The 23,916-nt window shown below is 36.4% G+C and overlaps 1 protein-coding gene across 3 annotated transcripts in view; it reads left to right on the top strand.

Moving 5' to 3' along the window:
* The window catches only part of VCAN (versican), a 111,336-nt gene extending 90,722 nt beyond the window's left edge, over nt 1-20,614 (top strand). For all 3 annotated transcript variants that reach the window (XM_045497172.1, XM_045497164.1, XM_045497178.1), the window contains 3 exons: nt 13,227-13,371; nt 18,797-18,979; nt 19,125-20,614. In XM_045497172.1, the coding sequence (XP_045353128.1) occupies nt 13,227-13,371; nt 18,797-18,979; nt 19,125-19,252 (456 nt within the window). In that variant the 3' untranslated portion in view covers nt 19,253-20,614. The remainder of the gene's footprint in view (nt 1-13,226; nt 13,372-18,796; nt 18,980-19,124) is intronic.
* The last annotated feature ends 3,302 nt before the right edge of the window (nt 20,615-23,916 follow it).

Raw genomic sequence — 23,916 nt, forward strand, 5'->3', positions numbered from 1 at the left:
CATGAGATCATGACCTGAGCCGAAGTCGGACTCTTAACCGACGGAGCCACCCAGGCATCCCTGAATGATAATTAATATTTATACATTGCTCAATCATCTTATTCTGTTATATTCTGAATCATGAAATGACCAATTAAGTCTTTTGGGTGAATCACTTTGTGACAATTCTTGTTTATCTAAGTTAAATACTTAATTTAATGTTGTACCAGTATGAAAAACATTAAAACATAATAGATGAGATTTCAAAAATGGTGGAAAAAATAGTTCCCTCAAAACAAATATATATATACATATATATATATATATATGTATATATATACATGTATATATATATATATATATATATATATATATATATATATATGGCTGAGTGTACTGCATCTTAGAGAAGTTATTAACCCAAAGGAAAACAGATGTGCCTACTGGAAATGATGACAGTTTTGTCCATGGTTGTCCCAAGAATACATTTACAATAAGCTCTGGGAAGAAAAAATGGAAAGCAAACCTTTCAGCCTCTGCCACCCCTGCAGGTTTGAGTTATATCAGGGCAGATTTTCCATGAAGCTTTAGGAAACCAACAATTACTCAAAACTTTGAAGGAGGATTTTTTTTCAAGATAGGCACATATTCTGTCATTATACTTTCTGCAGAAAAATTACTTAGAAAACCCATATTATCCAAATCCAAAATGTAGTAGAACACACAAAAGAAAATCTTATCCCTGAATGTTATTTTATTTTTTATAGTTTGGTTGACTAAGGATGAATTGGTTGCCTAAGACTGGACAGAGCTTCATTTATTCATCCTCTGAGTCTGTTCTTTCAAGCATAGAGGCAGCCAGACATGAGAGAACAGCATGGAATCATTTATACTGTCCTATCTATATATTTCCTAGCAAAATCGTTTTCACAACTTTCTGTACAACTACAGACTACAGACAACTGTCCATGGAGAGCACAATCAGGCATTGGAAACTGTTAGGTGCCTTCATGACACTACTTTTTATAACATATCTCCCAAACAATTGGTTTAAATTCAACCCCTGGACCTCAGAGATTTAAAGCTGTTATCATCATGCTCCCTCCTCTCTCTGAGCCCCAGGCATAAATTCTCACAAGGGGAGAATTTGGTCCTTTCTCTCTTCTCTTTAGTGAGTTTTTGCAGCACCACTAAAGCTCACCCCTCACCCCTGGGGATTGGATGCTTCAGTGGATCAGAAGCAGTTACTTCAAAGGAAAATGTCACCTTAGATAGTGTTGTGCAGAGGTTGAGGATTGAATAGAACTGACAACCCAGTTTCCTTTTAAAAATGTTGAGGAGCCTTGGAGTGTTTGATTTGTTTGGCAAGAAACAAAACAAAACAAAAAACCAAAAACAAAACAAAAAGCAGAAACAAACAAACAAACAAAAATCTTTCTATGTCTCTTTCACATTTTCCTTCTATCATCTCTATTTTGTCCACACTCAGGCAAGCCCTGAAAGGCTGCTGGCTTGTCAGCTTCCTGGGAAGTAGCCACAGCCCTCTTCTCACTGTCCAGTACTGTTAGAGGAAACAGAAAACCTTCCTCTCCTCCGCACTTGTCTAAATCTTTTCAGGAAGTTCTCAAACAAGTTACTAATTCACAGAACCATAAAGGTCTATTTTCTAGCTCTAACCAGCTCATCTTGCCCCTCGATAGTTCTGACAGAGGTTGCAAAAGGCTAATTGGTAGCCTTTTGCACTTAAAAAAAATACTACTTGAAAAATATTTCTGGAAGGTAACTGAATTTTGCCTTTTTTGTTTGTTCTCATCTTGGTAAGCATGTTCAGCACTGGCAAGCTGGCATACCTAGAATTTGGGACACCCAGTCACCCTCCTGGTTAGGGTTGATGCATGAGAATCGCCAGATTTGTGGATTGACTTTAAATACAGAGACCCCTTTCCTTTTTTCATAAATAAACTCATCAGTCTGTCAAGCAAAGTATTGTGAGAAAAACCAGCTTTGAAAAAAGGTAGAAACAATGAAGAAATAGCCCTTAACTCAGGAATAAACACTTAAAAGGGGCAGAGAAAAGGAGTAACAACTTGCAGGCCATAAACCATTAATTTTTTTTTCTACAGGAAGGTATCATTATTACCCTTTTATAAACAAAAAGGTTCCTCTCCTCCTCCCTCTCCCAGATGTCTTGGACATTGAAAAGAGAATCAAGAGTATGAGCTAATTCCCAGTGTTTTCTAAACTCGTTTGTAGGTTCTGCTCATTTGAAAGGATTGTCCATGATTTGGCAGAAAACAGTGCAAAACAAAACCCCCGAAATGAAAACTTAAGTTTTACTTTGTCTACCTGAAAACATTAGAAAATGCTCTGTAAAGTGTTTGCAGATGGATATGTGTCAGCTGTGGTGTGGTTTGAGATCCAAGTCAGATGCCACTTGTCTGTGAACAAGTCACACCGCATATCAACATTAATTTAATTATGTTAAACTTCACAGACTTCATTATATTAACCTAAAAGCCAAGGAAAACATATGCTGTTTCCTCATCCTTTAACACATTACTCATGAGTGGAAGAATTCTCAGTTTCTGTTCTGCCCAAGACCATTCAGCTCTTAATAAAAATTTTTACTTGTGTTGCAGTTCAGTTTGCTTTGAAACCAAGAACTGGTTCCTGTGATTCTACATGTGAAATATAACCAGTCATAGAAGTTCTGGAACACAAAACCCTCATCTCCTCCTTGCCTTTACTTGCGTGCAGATATCTAGTGATAGGTGACAGGGCTGGAAGAACACTTACCATCACTGGAAAATCATTTCATAATTGACAAGATTCTCCTTAAAAAAAAAAAAAATATCAATTCCTTCTCACAGATGCTTTCCCAGCAGCTCTATGAAACTCTAAAATCATGTACAGATATTTAAATTTAATTGCTAATTACTTTAAGGCAATTCATGGAAAAGGCAAACAAAACGGTGGAATGGGTTTTGGCAGTTTCCCACTGCATTTGGATCGTTAGCGCTTCCTGCCTGAAGACCTGCGCAAACAAGCTTGGGGTGAGGGAACCCACTGGCTCCTTCCGAGGTGGGGGTTAAATGCAAAGGGCTCCGTGGGGCTCTGCCTGCCCCTCCCCCATTCCAAGTGCTCTCGCGGTGGGAGGAACTCACATCCTTTAGAAAATGCTGTTGATAATTACAGCTTTGTAGGGCAGTGAGCTCACGCTATTACATGAGATTAGTGCTGTACTCAAGAGCTGCCAGATTGTCTCTCCCGCACAGAGATTTGCCAGCTAGGAAAATAATGGGCATATTGCCATTTTAACAGCTATCAGGAGACCCCAAGTTAGTTTTTCTTCCCTTCAGCATATTCATGTTTGTAGGATCCAACTCCAGCCTACCAGCCCAGGGCAGTGACACAAAACAAATGTCTCTTTCTCCTTTAAAACAAAGCTGCTCTTTTCCTTTTTGTTGTTCAACTAAAAGACAACAACAAGACTATAACCTCCCTTAAAACATAAATAAATAAGGACCCAGACTGGAGTAACGTTAAGCAAGTACAAGGATCAGAAGAGGTAGATCTCTACCTCGCAGGGAGGTCATTTGCCCCCTAGGAGTTGAATAAAGCAAAGTTAAATGTACCCCCCGCAGACCGAAAACAAACGCCTATTGTGCAGCATAGCCATCTAGGGGGAGAAAAGGCATTTTAAAGTTACCAAATGTTTTGATTTCTGTAATAAGTAGTGCTCCTCACTTCCTTGCAGATAACTGGTTGACCTATGTTCTGAAAGGCTGAGGGTAACCCAGAGTTGTTACTCTGAGTTCTTTATTTTGTGAAAAGGTGGTTTCTTATCAGCATACGTTTCAAACGTTTCAAACGGGTAAGCGGTCCTCTTGGGAAAGTGTTTCTATTTGTGGAGTTGGCTTTTATACTTTGTGGTTATCTGTTTCCCCTTGGCATCGGTGGCATTTGGCTAATACTTGTAGCTCTGAGAATGCGGCCATGGCACTGTCCCTTGCAGGTGATGATAGGGGTTTGCACACAGAAGTCAGCTTTTAGTACAGGTACCACATTTTATGGCTAGTCTAGGTAAGTTTTTACCAAAAAAACAAACAAACAAACAAACAAACAAACAAAAACTAAATGTGAATCACACCGCGGGCAGTAATTTGCGCACATACGTGTTTGTTTATAATCTGCCCTGTTGTAAGGATTTGAAGTGGGTATTATAGATTTGACTTTGCTTCTGATGCAGTTTCACCATTGACGTAAATATAAATAATCTGATAATTTTAAAACAAAAAATGGAGAAAAATAAACTATTGTAGATAACATTCTAGTCAGATCGAAAATTCGTATTATAGCTGCCATGACCTGTAACGGAACAGAATGCAATCACGTTGTTAAATACTGTTTAGCTGAGGTCCATCTTCTAGCAAAGTGTTCTCTTCATGCTTTCCCTCACAAAACTGAGAGAACGTTTCACATATAATCATTTCATCTTGATACATGAAGTAAATAATCATGATTTGGGGGGGGGTATTGTAAATTCTGTTTTAAGTAACTTAGTTGGTAATTCACGATATATTAATGGATGGATATCACCACCTAGTGGTCATATTGTATTTTGTGTTTCAAAACTTCACATACCCAGAGTTCCACTTAGATCTACGAAGGAATAGTATTCCTGGTGAATTAAGTTCCTTTAGTCTGGAGTTTAAAATATACTATATACTTATTGTGAACCTGAAAGTTAAATGTGAAATTAGATAATTTTTCAAACGCAGCGTGAAGTTAAGACACAGAGTCACATGCTTAGTAAAATCCTAGCAACTGAGGCAAATATTAGAGCCAACGTTTCTCATATCTTCACTTTATACACAGTAATAGAACACAGTGGAAAGTTTTCCTTGGCAACTTACATTGGTATGTGAACCTAGAGGACATTTTTGGTTTTCTTATGAAAGCTTTTCACAGAGAATTAAATTAGCAGTGTTTGGGGGAAGGGAGAGTAGATAGAAAGCAGCGACTGGACTGTTAGATTTAGTATGTTCTCCCATCAATTACAATAAAATATTATGTCATAGGACAGCTTCACTGGGCAAATGTCAAGAATGGTTTTTACCAATGGAATGTGTGTGATTATTTAAATGTGCTTGGCAAAATCCATAATAGTTCTGAAACATAGAGACTTTAATTGGCCATTTAAGATAATTTAAATTATAGTGAATTTTAAAGAATAAAAAGTGACTGTATCTAAGCTGAAAAATTATAGCAAAAAGTGTGCATAGGTAGATGATAGTTATATAGATAGATGAAAGAAGGCCCTTGGCAGCTGCAGATTCAGGATTTCAAGTTTTGCAGTTTCAGTTACACATGAGATACCCTGAAGATCCACAAGATGAAATAATTTGTACTTTTTTTCCTCAGGTACAAATTTGAAGTGTGCCTAGTGGCTGGCTAATGTGTGAGAATTGTTCAATTAGCTATCAAATGTATCTAGTGGGTAGCTCAGTTTTTGCATTTCCAGAGGTCTATTGCTGTTTATTCTGCTAAACTTTGAACCATTTTGGATCATATTTATGGCGGGAACCTATCTGCCACCAGGTGTGTGGGAATAGGGACATTTCTAAAGATCTTAGATAATTCTTCCCTAGTGCCAAGAAGTTCTGTATTTGTAGGTGTGTGTGTGTGTGTGTGTGTGTGTGTGTGTGTGTGTGATAGTGGTAAATATCACATTTGTGTCTCACAAAAAGATGAACTGCAATTTTATCTAGTGTCTGTGAAAATTCTGTTTTCTTTTTAATAGAGATGAAAAGAAATCAAGAGGTTCTGAACAGAGTATCTAACTTTTTAGGAGAACTAGTTAGTGCCCAGTGATTATTCTTCATAGTTATTTGACCAAGTTAAGAAATCGTAAAATATCAATGAGAAGAATTTGAAATGGGTCAAATATGATGGAGAAGAGTTAATTATCAGTTAAGTTTTGATAGGACCTGTTGCTTTGTAAACTTCTCCCTTTCAAGAAGCTGATAAAAGAGATTTAAAAACAAGAGTTTAATGTTCTGGGGATTCTTTCTCCACTAGAAGTTGAAAGAAAGTTTTCATTTTTGAATCTTGTATTTTCAAAGTTTTCATTTTTGCATCAAATTTACAAGATTTATACAAAATTTTGACACAGAAAAGCAAATACTATTTGGAATGTTGCATAGAGGGGTAAGAGTAAGTCATTCCGTGGTTGAGGAACCTCCCTTACTCCAGTTTTTCCTTTTCACCACCTAGCTGTTGGCATTTTTCTTCATAAATTGATTTGCTTACATATGTATCAAGTAGAGGACCAGCTGGGAAAGGACTGTCACAGCAGTAACTGATTAATACTGGATATCCTGTTTCTTTTCTTTAACTGAGAGCCATGAACCCAAGCAAACTCCTTTTTTAAAGCAAAACAAAGCCTTTTTAGAAAGTTTATTTCTAAATCTTCTATATTTCTGAAACAATGGCTTTTTAACCTGGAAAAAAGGCAGTTTTCATCTCTGTGTAAGGAAAATGTCAATTAGTCGCATTACATTTTTACCATCAATTTCTTTTGTTCGTGCTTGTGATACTAGTTATCTGCTGAGATGTTAGCGCCATTGATCAAGGCCCTGTGGTGTGTATTTTACAGATAAAAGATCCCCTGGTATCTCTGAATGATAGTTGGGACTCCTAGAGTCCCAACTATATATAATCAGAAATTCATCTTGAAAGGGTGTTAAACTCTGTCTAACTTTAGTAGATTACTTTTGAAAGATAACTTTCAAAAGCAGACACTGCACCCGCATTCCCACCCCTAAACACACACACACTCTACTCCCCCCCCCCTCCCAGTGTGTTTATGGAATCCAGGGGAAGACTTGCAAAGAGCTGAGGAGAGAGAAGAGCTCCTTAGCTATGCTGCTTGACAAAAATTAGTCAAGTCCCTCTTAGGTCTGTGGAATTGAGGTCACTCTGAGAGTGAAGAATTTTGGTAGGCTGGGAGGTCCTGTGTTCTCCAGAAGACCTGCAGGTTAACTTTTTGCTTTTATGTTAATGTGAGACAGAAACAAATTCTTGACAATAAAATACAGATTATTTGGAACAAAATAAGCTAAGTATTTATTAGGTTTGATAGATTTTTTTTTTCAATGTTTATTTATTTTTGGGACAGAGAGAGACAGAGCATGAACGGGGGAGGGGCAGAGAGAGAGGGAGACACAGAATCGGAAACAGGCTCCAGGCTCTGAGCCATCAGCCCAGAGCCTGACGCGGGGCTCGAACTCCCGGACGGCGAGATCGTGACCTGGCTGAAGTCGGATGCTTAACCGACTGCGCCACCCAGGCGCCCCATAGGTTTGATAGATTTTGATGAGTAACTTAATTCAGTTCTGAGTTTTCCCTCTCAGTATTAAGATTGGTTCAAATGAGTTCTCTGGTTTGTAGAGATAATTTTCATGTGAGAGAACCATGCGTAGTTTTTGGGTTTTGGCCAGGGTTTTTTGAATCATTTTATGCCTTTGGCAGCTGATGTATTCAAATCCATTTGGGGGGAAAAAGAAAGAGAAAACAACTGAAAAGTTACAAAATCCAGTTTAATTGAAATAGTTGTCTCTTTTGGCACTTTGGTTTTTTACAGAGACAGAGAACAGTCATTTAACGGGAACTCTAGGAGCAACTTTACCATATAATAGGCAACATTAAGCAGTTTCATACTGGATACAAAATAATTATCTCTTAAAGTGCAAGTTTGTTATAGAACACGTAGAAAATTTTATATCTCAAGTGGCTTTCCTCTATATCAACTACTTAAGTTGTATGTCCTAATTTTCTCTGCCATCAGGAAAGAATGAAAATGCAAAGTAATTTAGAGTTCTCTTTTCAGACATAGCCTTGATGTTATTCTGTTCCCTGGGGGAGGCAACGAGAGTTTGGGGTTTGGGTTGGAGAACATGAGTCTCCGAGACACAGACAAATGTGCAGAAGTCTGATCAGCATTTATTTTTGTCAATGGTGTTGAAATGAATTCTCCGTAAACTGTGCTGGCTTTTTGGCATATTTCTCAGTTTGCCTGTCCAGCGCTAGAAGAGGGTTGATCTAGGGTAGATCACCCAGGATGTTTGCTTATGATTCCAAATGAGGAGGAAAAAAATCAAGATGGGAGAGGGCATTTTTCTCTGCCCATTCTGAGAATCTACATTTCTGTGTGTATAAGACACTGTCCATTTGAGAGAGGCTTTATTACATTCTTAGAACTTGGAATTGATTTCCTGAGGAGAGATCACTTTATAATATTTAACTTCAGTGAAAAAATATATTATTAAACCTGAAGTCAATGATTTATTTTTTTATACCCTTTACCCTGCAAGTGATATTAAAAATAAAGCTGTAAAGAATTCAGGAGGAAACAAAGAGTTATTCAGAAAACTGGAGTTTCCTTTGCTAAAGTTAGGTTGGCAATAACATGGAGCAAAATCAAAGCATCTTAGCCAAAATAAATCTGCACAATGGAGCTATCAGATATGAGGTAATAGTGTGACATGCCTGTGGGTATCCAACATTCTTGTAAAAACCACAGACCCAAAATTTGGTCCTGCACCATTAAACCACAGTTCTGCCAAGCAACAACACAGAACGCAGGTTTTCAATCACTGTTGCAAGCCAAATGTAATTCCCACCAAAAACAATTAAATCTTTTACCAGAGGTCTGAGTCTGGGCAGCCTAAGCCCTGAGAATCACTTCAGTGGCATGGAATCTGAATCTCATTTCAGTGTGAAAATGAGGCAGTCATTGTTCAGATCAGGAGGAAAAGTCAGCTGCAAAATACATGGCAGGCCAGGAACTAGTAACTTGAAGTGATATTTGTTGAGGTTAGATTAGAAAAAGGTTAGCTAAGAAATTTATAAGTTCTTTCTGATAGCTGCATAGACCATCTTATAGTGTTCATTTTTGCTGATTAGGAAAATAATTCACGCTGTCTTTAGGGAAGTGGAAAATATATAAGAACATATAGAATAAACTATTACCTCCTCATATAACTTAGATATCTGAGAGTATGTGTAAAATTTTGAGCATTGCATGTTTTTTTGTATTTTGCTTTTCATTGCATATTTTCTGTATTTTGCTTTTTAATTTTAACTTAAAACTTCTTTTAGTATTTTCCATTTCCCTATATATTCTTCACAGACAAGATATACAGACTATATATATATATATATATATTCACTCTATAGATTTTTACCCATTTGCTGCTAGTATAATTAATATTTTAGATAAACTGTTGTTCACATCTCTGATTATTTTTTTAAGATAGAATTTTAGAAGTGGAATTATGGGATGTAAGTGGTGGAACTTTTTGAGGTTCTTGATGTCTATCACCAACTGTTTTCCAGAATGGTTATTGTCTGTCTCACGTATCATTTGCCAACAGTGAGCAACATCTTTGATTAGAAGTAGATGTGGGGGTGCCTGATTGGCTCAGTCGGTTGAGCATCTGACTTTGGCTCAGGGTCATGAAGTCATGGCTCCTGAATTCAAGCCCCACATAGGGCTTGGTGCTGTCAGTGTGGAGCCTACTTCCAATCCTCTGTCCCTCTCTCTCTCTGCCCCTGCCTCTCTCTCCCTCTCTCTAAAAGAAATGAAACATTTAGAAGTAGATGTGGATAGGGTAGAATGCAACACACTCTGTTGTTCATTATTTCTAACTATCAAATTATTTATTAAACAATACCAGTGTGTGCCAGGCATAATTCCTGGCAATGAGGATAAGTAGTAAACAAAAGAACCCCAAGTTCCTGTCTTCAGTGAGCTTACATTCTATTAAGGAGAAAAAAAATACAATAAATAAATTATATAGGACATCGGAAGTTAATTGTTATGAAGACAAATAAAACAAGAGATCTGGGAGTGTGTGTAGGGACAAGGACTCAGGGAGCATTACACAGTTTGCATATCCTGTGGATGTGTGGGAAAGTTTTCCACCTTTGAGGACTTTTTTACGTGTTTCCTGTAAGAGGTTAGTTAGAAAGTAACCTAGAAATGATTGCACTCCAAAATCCATAAGTATTTGAGGAACTCTGGAACTTTGGCTATAGAAAATATCTAATACAGATCTTTATTAGTTTTAAGGAATTCCTATTCCTTTGCTTATTGATTTAATTTAATTTAATTTAATTTAAAATTTTATTTTGATGCTGCTTTAATAGGTCTGTTAAAGACAACTTAGTTATATATCAGCAACAGGTTGAATATGACTTTTATTTTGCTTTGTCGCTCCATTTCCTGTTTCCTTGTTTATTATCTATCTAAAAGAGTAGCAAAAGCAAAAACAACAAAAGGCTTTATGGGTGGAGGGTGAGAGATGATAAGGGAAAGGAAGTAAGCAAAGAAAAGGAAAACAGAGAAATAATTAGCAACCCCTGTTAGAGCAAATGTCAGTTCCTGGCTTCAGGGAGACATGCCAGTCAAAGGATCCTCTGATCTTCCTTCCCAAGGCCATCAAGGCAGTAACTCGGTACCATTCAGGCTACTAGAGTTGGATTTCAATCCATTTAATTTCTGGATCTCCACCAGAAAAATAAAAACACCCTTCATTCTGTGTTTTGGCAAAAACAAACAAACACAAACCACACCTTTATTAAGCTTCCCTTGGTTCTTTGCAATTTTATCGCTTTTCAAAGACACTTATATAGTGGGGATCTCCTTATCTCGATCTTAATTTTTGGCATGATTGAGGAGGATTTTAAAACAAAGCTAGGAAAAGAGGTTGAAGGAAAAGTAGCAGGTCTCTTAATCTGGAGGCTTTCAAACTTTAGATCTTCTCACAAATTATTTTATCAAAGATCAAGGTTTTTACCATACTTAAAAGTTTTAAAAGCCATTTGTTTTTCTGAGAAGAAAAATCAGATATTGTCTAGTATACTTATTATACATTTTTAAAAGATATAAAAGTAGCCACAGTGCTATTGGTTTGTTTGTTTGTTTGTTTGGCATGTTCTGAGTTGGAAACAATGGCTTTACTCTTACATACAACTCTTTTTTCTCTATCTTTCCCAAATAAAATCCCTTAATTCAAGCCACAAACTTATTTTAAATTTAATTCAAGAAAAGACATAGATCTGTAGGACCAAGAAAGATAGTCATATCAGCCATTGCACACGAATCTGAATCTGTTCTTCTACCAAGTGAAGAAAGTTTGACTCTATCAGATTTGGTAGCATTAGATGTGATGTACAACATGATAGCAGGCAAAGCATATTGAAAAAGTGATTCTCAAGTTGAGCCAGAAAGATACTGAACAAACTTGTCCCATATCACATTCTAGTTCTCAGGAGACCCAAGGCTAGGAAATTGCTCTCTTAATTATAGTCTGAAGTTTATAATTTTTCAACAGACATAGGGACTGTGTTTTTCATACAATTATTGATGATGGAGACAACATTTTAAGGTAACAAGAAATTGAATGTAAGCCCAAGAGCCCTGAGTGCTTAACATCTCAAAGTCCAAGTTTCTCCAAATCCTACTGGATTCTTGTAAGAGATAATGCATACCAAGTACCTAGGAGAGGGCTTCATCCATTATAGGTGCTGGATAAATGACAGGTGTTATTCTAATGGAAAGCAAAAGATAATTCTGGTTATAGTTCATTGCCCAGACTGGGAAATCAAAAGATACCATCTAAAGATACAGTTATAAAGATAACCAATAGAGGGGCGTCTGGGTGTCTCAGTCATTTAAGCGTCTGACTTCGACTTAGGTCATTATCTCATGGTTCGCTAGTTGGAGCCCCGTGTTGGGCTGTGTGCTGACAGCTCAGAGCCTGAAGACTGCTTCAGATTCTGTCTCTCCCTCTCTCTGCCCCTCTCCCACGCGTGCTCTGTCTCTCCCTGTCTCTCAAAAAATAAACATTAAAAATAATTTTTTTAATTAAAAAAGAAAATCAATAGAAAAACATAAAAGAAAAACAAATATATTTTTATAGTAAGATATATATATATATGACTTTTTATTGTTTTTTAATATTTATTTATTTATTTTTGAGAGTGAGAGACAGCACAAGAGGGGGAGGGGCAGAGAGACACAGAATATGAAGCAGAGCCCCATGAGGAGCTCAAACCCACTAACCATGAGATCATGACCTGAGCCAAAGTCAGACACTTAAATGACTGAGCCACCCAGATGCTTAAATGACTGAGCCACTCAGACACTCCTAGCAAGATATATTTTTAACAGTTTGTCTTTTGTATCAATATGCTTAACTGTGGTCAGTGTTCCAATTGAGAGAAAACAACTTCCAGATTTATATTGTAAAGCAAAACTTAACTGTATAGTGCATATAAGAATCACATCTAAAGCAGAATTATTCAGGGGTCACTAGGTGGCTCTATCGGTTAAGCTTCTGACTCTTGATTTTGGCTCAGGTCATGATCTCATGGTTTGTAGGAATGAGCTGTGCGTCAGACTCCGCACTGTTAGTGTGCAGCCTACTAGGGATTCTCTCTCTGCCTCTCTGTCTCTGTCTCTGTCTCTCTCTCTCTCTCTCTCAAAATAAGTAAAAATAAATGAATAAGTAAGAACTTTAATAAAAAAATAAAACAAAATTACTAAGGAAGGTTGAATATGAAATGATGGAAACATGTATATTGGGTAAGTATAAAAAATAAATTAGCAAATGTCTCAATTTTTCTTAACCAAATAAATGAATTTAGATAAAACCAATCAATTAAATAAGGCAAGAAAACATACTTTATAGTGGCAAAGAGGTAAAAGAAAGAATAAAAATTTTATTGCACTGTCATTATAATTACATAAAATTACATGTGCCGATAAGGGCTGGGAGAAAACATGACAGAGTGATGAGATTATGGATTTTTTTTTTCTACTTCCACTCCCATTAATATTGTTACACTTAATAATAATAACATGATCAAATTTCTTAAGTCAAGCATTCATTACATATTTAGAAATGTAGGATATCTAGAACAAAATTTTTCAGACGTATCTCATTGCCAAAGGAAAAAAAAAATACACGTTTGCTGAAGAAAGACTTTGAAATACGTATATTTTCCACTCAGAGTGTAAAAGCTTTTTTCTTTATCATTAAAATAATTTCAGTTAGATAGTTCAACAAAAACTGTTGAGTCATTCTAATTCCATTGCAATGTAATGGCTCTGTTGCTCTTATCATTTGCTATTTTTTGACTATCAAGTAGTTAATTCTGTTCTTCCTCCATTTTTACAGCAATATGAGAACTGGAGGCCCAACCAGCCAGACAGCTTCTTTTCTGCTGGAGAAGATTGTGTTGTAATCATTTGGCATGAGAACGGCCAGTGGAATGATGTTCCCTGCAATTATCATCTCACCTATACCTGCAAGAAAGGAACAGGTAATGATCAATTAATAATGCATACCTAATCTGCATTTCAATTATCAAGCATATTCAAGATGAATAAACTTCATTAGTTCAAGACACAAACTGGATGTCATATATGGCATCTCTTGCTGCTTATGGAATATTTCACTCCTCCAATGCATTTGCAAAATTCATTTTCAGTAATGTCTTTACCTTAGATTTCAGATGCTTAAGATAACAATGTCATATTCATATTGCAAAAAACTACCTGGCAGTATCTTTAAGAAAAACAAAGTACCAGCCCAAGAGTCTGTCCACCTGTTTATTCTGATGAGGAGAACTTAAAAAAAAAAAAAAAGTCAACATCTAAGAATCGGGTTATATCATGAAATAATCTGGATTTTTTTACTCTGGTAGAAAAATAAGAACTGGTACCATTTGGTCCATGTTGGAATGTGTCAGTGGTTTGAGGTTCTGGGGCTTAAAAACCATTGCCCTCCCTCACTAGGGATGTTCCCTCATTTTGTAGGCATTTGAAGTTTATAATCATTTCTGTAGGAGCTCATTATGTGTTTATAAACAATAGAACAAAAACAGCGTCACTCTATTGTTGAATACCTTCAACGTCTGCTAAAATAAAAACATTTGTGATGTAAGCTCTGTAACAAGAATTGCTTAGTCAACATTAAACAGATAAAATTAAGAACACTGATTTTAGAAAGTGTTTATTATTGACCAATATGTTTGAATTTCTGAGGCACACTGTATAGACGCCCTCCTTTAAAAAAACAGGAATTCCATAAAAATTTTTTAACCTTTCACAATTGATAATGGTGTTAGAATATGAAAATTTAGCCTCTAGACCGAGAATTTTTCATCAAGTAAGAGTACAATTGCAAAATATAAATTTCATTGGATTCATTTGTCTTTGGATATAAAAGTAGTAAACTAAAAATACACACTCTGCAGATATTTTAGGAACAACTTAAACCCCAATACTAAGAAATTGTATCAGAAGAAAGAAAACACTGAGATACACAGAGCTCAGATGAAACTCAGCTGTCAGCCCTGTCACTCTCTGCTGTCTTATCTAAAGTCGAATTTATTCTGACTATCCTTTCTGTCTGAGCAGCTTCCCTGGCTTTGTGCATTACTTCAGCACTTCTGCCATGGGACTGGTGAAAATAGCAAATCAGGTATTTGCTCTTTTCCCTGTTTCTAGTGTAAGAAGTCTTTAATGAACTGTTTGTCTTTCTCTGAATGTCATGTTTGCCTTCTTAAGTCTCCAAATGTTCCTTGGAGTCATGCCTTTCCCTTTGTGATCCAAGCATTCTTGTATGCCCCATGTTGTTTTTTCCTAAAGCAGGGTTTCTCAACAGCAGCACTGTTAATATTTTGGCCCAGGTAATGCTTAGTTGTGGGGGCTGTCCTGTGCATTGCAAATGTGTAGCAGCGTTCTTGCCCTCCATGCAATGAATGCCTGGAATGTTCTTCTCCACCCCCCCTATCCTCCTCCTTTGTTTTGTAAGAACCATCAGTGTCACTAGACCATGCCACCTATCCCTGGGGAGGGAGGGAGAGAGAGAAAACTGCCCCAGTTTGAGGACCACTGCCCTATAGCTACACAGGCTTTACAAAAACAGCATCCTGGTTTACATTTCCAGATGGGGAAAAAGATTTGTAAGACGTTGGTTCTACTTGATTAAGGGAGAAAACCAAACCAAACAGAAAGATTCCTGTATTTTGTCACTCTTTTGTCTGATTTTTATTCATATAGACTTAACTCTTTGTTAATCAAGTACTCTGGGGAATTTTATAAATGTCTATAGACTTTTATAAAAGACTCATTTCTCCTTTCACATGTTTTAGACATCCTTAAACATACAGACCTAAATAATTATACTTTTAATTAAATACGTGTGAAGAGGATTATAATATGTGAATATAAAAGCCATTATTTCCAATTTTACTGAGAGTTAACTGACATACATCACTGTATAAGTTTAAGGCATACAGCATGATGGTTTGATTTACATAAATTGTGAAAATGATTGCCACAGTAGGTTCAGCTAACATTCATCTTCTCACATAGATAAAAGAAAAAGAAAAGAAAGAAAAAAGAATAAAGGGAAAACATTTTTTTCCTTGTGATGGGAACTATTACGATTTACTGTCAACTTTCCTGTATATCATACAGCATTGTTAGCCATAGTCATTGTGTTACATTACATCCTATTACTTATGTATCTTAAAGCTGGAAGTTCGTACATTTTGACCACTTTCTATGAGTCTGTTTGGTTTTTTGTTTTAGATTCCACATATTTAGAGTTAGATTTTAGATTTGCTTTAGATTCCACATGTAAATATTTGTCTTTCTCTGTCTGAATTACTTTACTTTGTATAATGCCCATTCGTGTTGTCTCCAATGGTAGGATTTTCTCATTTTTTATGGCTGAATAATATTCCATTATATGTATGTATATATACCCACAACTTCTTTATCTATTCATCCATTGATGGACACTCAGTTGTTTCTGTGTCTTGGCCATTGTAAATAATACTGCAATGAACATGAGGGTACAGATATCTTTTTGAATTAGTGTTTTTGTTACCTGTGGATATATTCCCAGAAGCAGAATTACTAGATATATGGCAGTTCTATTTTAATTTTTTAAGGATCCCCTCAAACTTCCCTGCTACTTTTCTAGTAGCTGTACTAATTTACAATCCCGCAATGGTTCCCCTTTCTCCACATCCTCACCAGTATTTATCTCTTGTTTTTTTTTTTTTTTTTTTTTTTTTTTTTTTGATGATGGCCTTTCCAATAGGCATGAGGTGATACGTCATTGTGATTTTAATTTGCATTTCCCTAATGACTACTGATCTTGAACATCTTTTCATGTACCTCTTGGCCTTTGTGTATATTCATTGAAGAAAGTCTTTTTGGACCCTTTGCCCATTTTTTAATTGGGTTATTTGGAGTTGCCGCTGCCCTTCTGGTCTGAGGGGCTGGAAGACACTGTCTGCAACAGATGAGGCTGTGACTCAGCACCTTGCCTGGGTGTGAGCAAACCAAGCTCTAGAGCTGGCAAATCTCCTCATTTGAGGATCTGAATCAGGCAGATATGTTCCCTGGTCAGAGTGCACTTCTGACTTGGCTCTGCAGATAAGCAATGCTGCTGGCTGGGATTACTACTTAGGCACTGCAGGTATGAATTTGGTCTACGAAGATTCATGTGCTGGTTGTTTCAGACCCCTCCCCCTCTTTGGAGTCATAGTCAGATTCCCCGTGGCTGAGTCCCAAAGATTCCCCTGTAATATCCATGGTGCAACAGCAGAGTAGGGCTCCCACAAAGCATCCCACAATGCTGGGGAAGCTGGTTTTCTTCCTGGCGTTCTTTTTTCCAACTGGAAGAACCTGAGGCTCAGAGAAGACCTCTTCACATGATGCTGCACACTCCTGGTGGAGGAGCAAAGTGGTCAATGGTTAGCCATTCTCTTATCCTGCTAATGGAGTCTGTCTTCGTCTCTGGGCTGCAGGGGAGTGCTTTAACCTCCCCTCCATGTTCAAGGATTCTCTCAGTAGTGTCTTGTTCTTGAATAGATGCTAGTTGTTCTTGGAATCATCACTTTTTAGAGAACACCTCAGTGCATACTATCCACACATCTTTGGATCATTTTGCAGATTCCTTACAGTCCCATCTGTTTACTTCCCAATTCCAACCATAGATAATGACTTCATTCTCCTATTTTCCTCTTTAGTATTATCACATATGCTCGTATTTGTAAACAACAAATTGTTTAGTTTTGCACATTTTTGAACTTCAAGTGGAATCATATTGTATGTATTTTGTGACTTGCTTTTTTTGTTCAGCGTTATTTGTGAGATTTATCCATGTTGATACATTTAGCTGTATTTCTTCATTTTGCTGCTTATAGTATTTTATGTATAACTAACTATATAACATGTTATTTACCAGTTCTCCTGTCAGTAGATATTTAGGTTATATTGAGTGTTTTTGCTATTATAGACAACATTTCTATAAATATTCTTCAATTTGTTCCAGGTAGACCTCTGTGAGTTTCCATAGGGTATTTTTCCAGGAGTGACATTGCTGAGTCATAGGATTTATGTGCCATCAAATTTATTACAAAATGCCAAATTATTTTCCAAACTAGTTTTCCAATTTGCACCTTCCACCAGGAATATGTGAGAGGTCCTGTTACCCCACATCTTCTTTAACATTTGATATTATTGGACTTTGAGATTTTTGCCAATCTGGTGGGTATAAAATGTTATCTGTTGTGATTTAATTTGTGTTTACTTGGATACTTTTCCATGAATATCATTTCATATACTTATATGGCATTCACTTATAGCTCTTTTGTAAAGGTTCTATTCATGTTTGTTCCTTATTTTTAAAAATTGATTGCTCCTCTTTTTTATATTGATTCATAGGAGTCATTTTTATATCCTGTTTTGTAATCCCTTGGCAATTTTATCTGTTGCAAATATCTTCTCCCAGTTTGTAGACTGTTTTTACTCCTACCCTGTGGTATTTATTGATGAACAGAATTCTTCCTTTTGTTGCATTTTTCTTTATGGTTCAAAACTCTCTGTGTCTTGAGAAATCTTTACCTACCCTAAAGTCAGAAAGATAGTCTACACTGTTTTTTAAATGTTTTAAGGTTTTTGCCTTTTATATTTTTGTATTTAAACCATCCAAAATTAATTTCCCTGTATTCCCTGAGGTAGGAAATGAAGTTCATTTTTATCCATCTGAATACCCAATGTCCAAGTGAAAAAAACTACCTTTTCTCCACTGTTCTGCCATGTTGCTTCTGTCAAGTATCGAGCCTATATGTGTGGATCCATTTCTGGTCTATTTGCCTGTCCTTCCCAATACCGTACTCACTGAATTATTTTAGCCATATTATAAGTCCTCATCTATAAATAGCTTTGAAAGAAATCTGTATATTGACAATGACAACTTTTAATTTGTCAGCATACCACAGAATCAAGTGTAAGTGAATTATATAATTGATCGTTTTTAACCTTAACCTCACAAACCCATTAGTTTTCCGACTGAAGACATATAATAAATAAAAACTTTCAGATACTGATGGAGACAACACCGATAAGCCACATGTTGGCATGAGACAGGTGCTTTTTAATTTGGAAGTGGCCCTTCCAGATGGGTAGATGAATATATGATCATTTAGCCTAGTGGTTCCTTACTAAAACACAGTTAAAGGTGATATAATCTGAGATTGAAACTAGGCACAGAGTCTCAGTATTTAGCTTTTGCTCTTGAAAAATTTCAATTCTTCAATTCTAAATGATTGCCTTTGCTGAAGGTGCTTGATTGGGTACCGTAAAAAAGGAAAGAAAGCAAAAGATTCATACTAATAGAAATATTTAGATTATTTGGCAATAACCCAATTTACTTTTCTTCAGTTGCTTGCGGCCAGCCCCCTGTTGTAGAAAATGCCAAGACCTTTGGAAAGATGAAACCTCGTTATGAAATCAACTCCCTGATTAGATATCACTGCAAAGATGGTTTCATTCAACGCCACCTTCCAACTATCCGTTGCCTAGGAAATGGAAGATGGGCTATGCCTAAAATTACCTGCATGAACCGTAAGTGGTACTTTAGAAAGAATGGACAACCGTGCTCTAACAGCTACTAGACACCCTCATTTTACAGCTACGGTATTGGTAGTTTAGGGTATGGAGCAAGTAATATTGTTGTGTTTTCTTTCTCTCTTTCTTTCCTTCCATGTAGCATCTGCATACCAAAGGACTTACTCTAAGAAATACTTTAAAAATTCCTCATCAGCAAAGGACAATTCAATAAATACATCAAAACATGATCACCGTTGGAGCCGGAGGTGGCAGGAGTCCAGGCGCTGACCCCCCAAATGGCGAACATGTGTTTTCATCATTGCAGCCAAAGTCCTAACTTCCTGTGCCTTTCCTATCACCTCGAGAAGTATTATCAGTTGGTTTGGATTTTTGGACCACCGTCCAGTCATTTGGGGTTGCTGCGCTCCCAAAACATTTTAAATGAAAGTATTGACATTCAGTAAGAAGGCTAACAACATGAAAGAAAATGAGGGCAGAAAGTAACCGTTTCCAGCCTACCTAATTTCTTTAGTTTTCTATTCGCCTCCAGTGCAGACCATTTTATAGTGTATACCAGCATACTGTACTATTTAAAAAGCTCAATTTCAGCACCAATGGCAATGTAAATAAGATGATTTAATGTTGATTTTAATCCTGTATATAAAATAAAAAAGTCACACTGAGTTTGGGCATATTTAATGATGATTATGGAGCCTCAGAGGTCTTTAATCATTGGTTCGGCTGCTTTTTGTAGTTTGTTTAGGCTGGAAATGGTTTCATTTGCCCTTTGTCAGCAAGACCGAGGACGGCTTTTCCTAGACAACTAACAAACACAAGGTCTTATAGGTCACTGCACCACGTCAGCCTGAAAGTGCAGTTTGCTTCCAAGTGGTGCTGAAGCCTGGCTAATAGGATCCTGACAGAACTAGGGACTGCACCGTGGAACTCCTCTTTGCTGCATTCCTTTTTCTTCACTTACACGAAAGGCCTGAATGGAGGACTTTTCTAGGACCAAGAGCATTTTTTAGGGGTCAAAGTGCTAATTATTAACTCAACCAGGTCTCCTTTTTAATGGCTTTCATAACACTAACTTACAAGGTTACAGATCAACACATTTCAAATGGATACAGACCTAAGGGTTATGGAGGGGGGTGGGGATTGTTAAAACAACAACACGCATTCAAAGAAAGAAATTTTGTATATATAACCATTTTAATCTTTTATAAAGTTTTGAATGTTCATGTATGAATGCTGCAGCTGTGAAGCATACATAAATAAATGAAGTAAGCCATACTGATTTAATTTATTGGATGTTATTTTCCCCCAAACCTGAAAATTGACATTAGTGTGCTAGTTATTTTTCAGTGTTAGCCTTTATGCTTCCCTCACACAGTTTGGGGCCATATAATCTAGGTATTTTGTCCCTGATTAAATAATGTGATGGATAGAATGCATCCAGTGTTTATTATGAAAAGAGTGGAAAATGTATAGCTTTCAGCAAATGGTGTTTGCCCATTCTAAGCAAGGAGCTACAGAGAGAGTGTGGGCATTTCTTCCTATTAGGTGGAGTGTACGTGTTGACATTTCTCCCTGTTTCTTCCCACTGTGTTTTCTCCCCTTTATTTGAATAAAGTGACTGCTGAAGATGAATTTGAATCATTATCCACTTAATTTAATGTTTAAAGAAAAACCTGTAGTGGAAAGAAGGCATTTAGGAGCCATTCCCTAATTTCAGTTAGAACAACCTTGAGGAGAATAGACAACAAATAAAATGCAAAACGAGCAGACCCAACATGGATTCTTGTTCGCGAAACCTCCTTTGGCTCAGAAGGAACAACAGTAGCTACCATCATTCTCTGTGGCTTTAAGTAAGTTCCTTGGTTGTCACACTAAGTGTGATCCACCTTTAGGTGTTCCAGAGCACAGAATGACAGTGTCGACCTATTAGGTTTTAATTTTCCTCTTTCTTTGCAATGCACACAATACGTTCCTGTATTTATATTATAATATGTATAGTGTAAAATGTGAATGACTGTTGTTGTTTTCTTTCTTTCTTTCTTTTTTTTTTTTGTGAATGAAAATCTAAAATCTTTGTAACTTTTTATACCTGCTTTTGTTTCACCAAAGAAACCTAAAATCCTTCTTTTACTATATTGTGACTGGTCTGGTTATTTACAACTTTAAATGCACCAACATTTTTACACCCTAGTTCCATCACAAAGTTCAAGCTGCTGGCTTGGATGAACTGATTTTGTGGCTAGCAGAGAAGTGATTATATATGTACCTGTGAAAATTCAGATTGTAATGCTGATAGTGTTTACATCTACATAGTTACCAATTAATCTCAAATGTGAAAGATGCATTCAATAGGAAAAGTGATAGCTCATGTTTACAGAATGCTTCCTATGAACCAGGCTAAGTGCATCATCTCCCAGCAGCCTGTGAGAGCAGTGCTGTTACTGTCTGATGAATGAGGGATCGGCCGTAGAGAACTCAAGTCCTTTGTCCAAAGTCCCATAATTAATTTGTAGTGAATGCAGGTCATTTCCAGAGTCTGCATGATATTCTCAAGAAAAATGTAAAATATTATGTTCCAATTGTTATATGTTTAGGAGGTTAAATTACTGGCTAGAAGATCCTATCTAAAAAGTGATCAGAAGATTTCAAAAGCATCAAGTTTCTATCCACCCAGACATCCATCCATTTCTTCATTTTTCATTCATTCACTATTAAGTCATTACTATGTGTCAGGCACTGTCCTGGGCCCTGGAGACTCAGCAGTGAATGAACTAGACAGATCTCTGCCCACATAAAGTTTTTTATGCGGGGTACATCCCATGGGGATTATTTTAGAGCTTTGTTCTATTCGATAAATTTATGGATAATTTGGAAGAACAAATCCATGATATGTTCTGCAGTTGTAGCGAAGATATCAGAAAGGGCAAAGGTGAGTTCAAAATTATTTTGAGGTCTCTTTCTTGGAATGTCAAAAATATATGGGAATTGGGCATGAATAGAATCTCTTCTTCTCTTTGCTGATCTTGTCCTTATAATGTGCAATGCAGTCTGTCATATCTTTTACCCAGAACTTTAAACAGAAATTACCCTGGAGAGTAGATATGAATTTGCATTACTTGTGCATGTACACCCTTATTAGATGTTTATAAGCCCATCGGGTATATTTTTATTGATCTAGGTGCAAATAATGGAGTCTGTAGGATGTTCAATTACCCAGAATGCTTGGATGGAAGTTTGAGGATATTTGTACCACTCAAAGTCAGCTAGAGGTGGTTTTCTGTTTCTAAAGTCTAGGTTACATATCAGGAGGAAGAATATGCCCCTACCTCTGGGGGCTATTAAGAATAGGGAGTCTTCCAGAGTAGCTGAAATGGAAAAGAAGTAAGAGATTATATAGGGAGGGATATATCATTTTAATGTGATACAAAGTAGACCTTTTCTGATCTTAAGTGAATTTTCAATACAGTACAGGAAATAGGAACTGGGTTAGCCTTGAGCTAATGTCCAAAAGCCATATATCATGTAAAATAAAGTTATGGAGTTTGGAAATAGAAAAACAAATGTAATAGGTTCTGAGTAGGTTTTATGCATAACCTGAGCATGAATGTCTCCCAAGAAAATGATCTACAACAGGGTATATATTTTAGAAGAAGGCAAATATGTCATTATCAAGTGGCTAAAGACTCAACGATGTCAATGTTTTGTAATGTGTTTCTTTTTTGTGTTTCCTAATATAAATGCAATGAAATCATTTTTGAAGAGAAATGCCCACCGCAATGTTTTATGCTGATATTTGTACTTCTTTCTTTCTTTCTTTGTTTCTTTGTTTGTTTGTTTCTTTCTTTCTTATGCTGCAATTTCCATTTGCTAAACAAAACAGAATTCACCAAAATGATTCTGTTCTAAAACAAGTCTGGGGCACCTGGGTGGCTCAGTCTGTTGGGCTTCCAAAATCGGCTCAGGTCATGATCTCACAGTTCATGGGTTCAAGCCCCACGTCAGGCTCTGTGCTGACAGCTCAGAGCCTGGAACCTGCTTCAGATTCTGTGTCTCCCTCTCTCTGCCCCTCCCCTGCTTATACTCTGTCTCTCTGTCTCAAAAATAAATAAACATTTAAAAAATTGTAAAACAAGTCTAAATAGAAAGTTTTAAAAGGTTGTTGAGTGAGTCACTCAAGATTGTATAATCTTTTTCCCATTATCACTCATTTCTGTATGTTTGGGTCCCAGCTGGACAAGAAATAGCAGATGCCAAACAAGAACAGAAATGGGTTTTGTTGAGGTGTTTACAGAACAAGCAAAGCTTGTGCTTTCGTTAAAATTTAATGCAGAGTTCTGTCTAAGCCCATCACATGATCCCCGCTGAAGATTAAAGTTTACTGCCTTAAAGCAGGAAGTCTTAAATGATTTTTGATAGTGTTTACTCTAAAATAAAAATTTAAAACTTCTATGCCCATCACATTTTAAGTTGTCAACAAAAACATTTTCATCATAAAGTCAAATAGTTGTAAAGGATGTTATATTTGGCATATTTTAAATATTGCCATTCTAAAATAAACAAGTAACATTACTCTTTTAAATATATTTAGTGGAATCTAAATACCATAGTGGTTTCATACCTATGATTATCCATTTAAAACATGCTTGAAGATTGCTTTTAACAATCAGGCATTTTATATTTTTCTTTTCTTGTTTTTGGACTTGTTTTCTTATTTCAGTTTCACCCTTGAAATTTTATCCAAATATATATTTATGTGCTTGGTAATCTTCTACTGACTTAGCTATCAAGCATATATACATCAAAATTTATATTTAAAAGTTAATTAATTTTTCTTGTGAACATAAAGATATAAAAGTTTAAAATCTTCTCTTGTATTATCATTATAATTTTCTTATATACAATTGATCAAAACAATATTACGCTCTTACAAAACT

The sequence above is a fragment of the Leopardus geoffroyi genome, chromosome A1 (assembly GCF_018350155.1).
Source record: "Leopardus geoffroyi isolate Oge1 chromosome A1, O.geoffroyi_Oge1_pat1.0, whole genome shotgun sequence".
Classification (NCBI taxonomy): Eukaryota; Metazoa; Chordata; class Mammalia; order Carnivora; family Felidae; genus Leopardus; species Leopardus geoffroyi.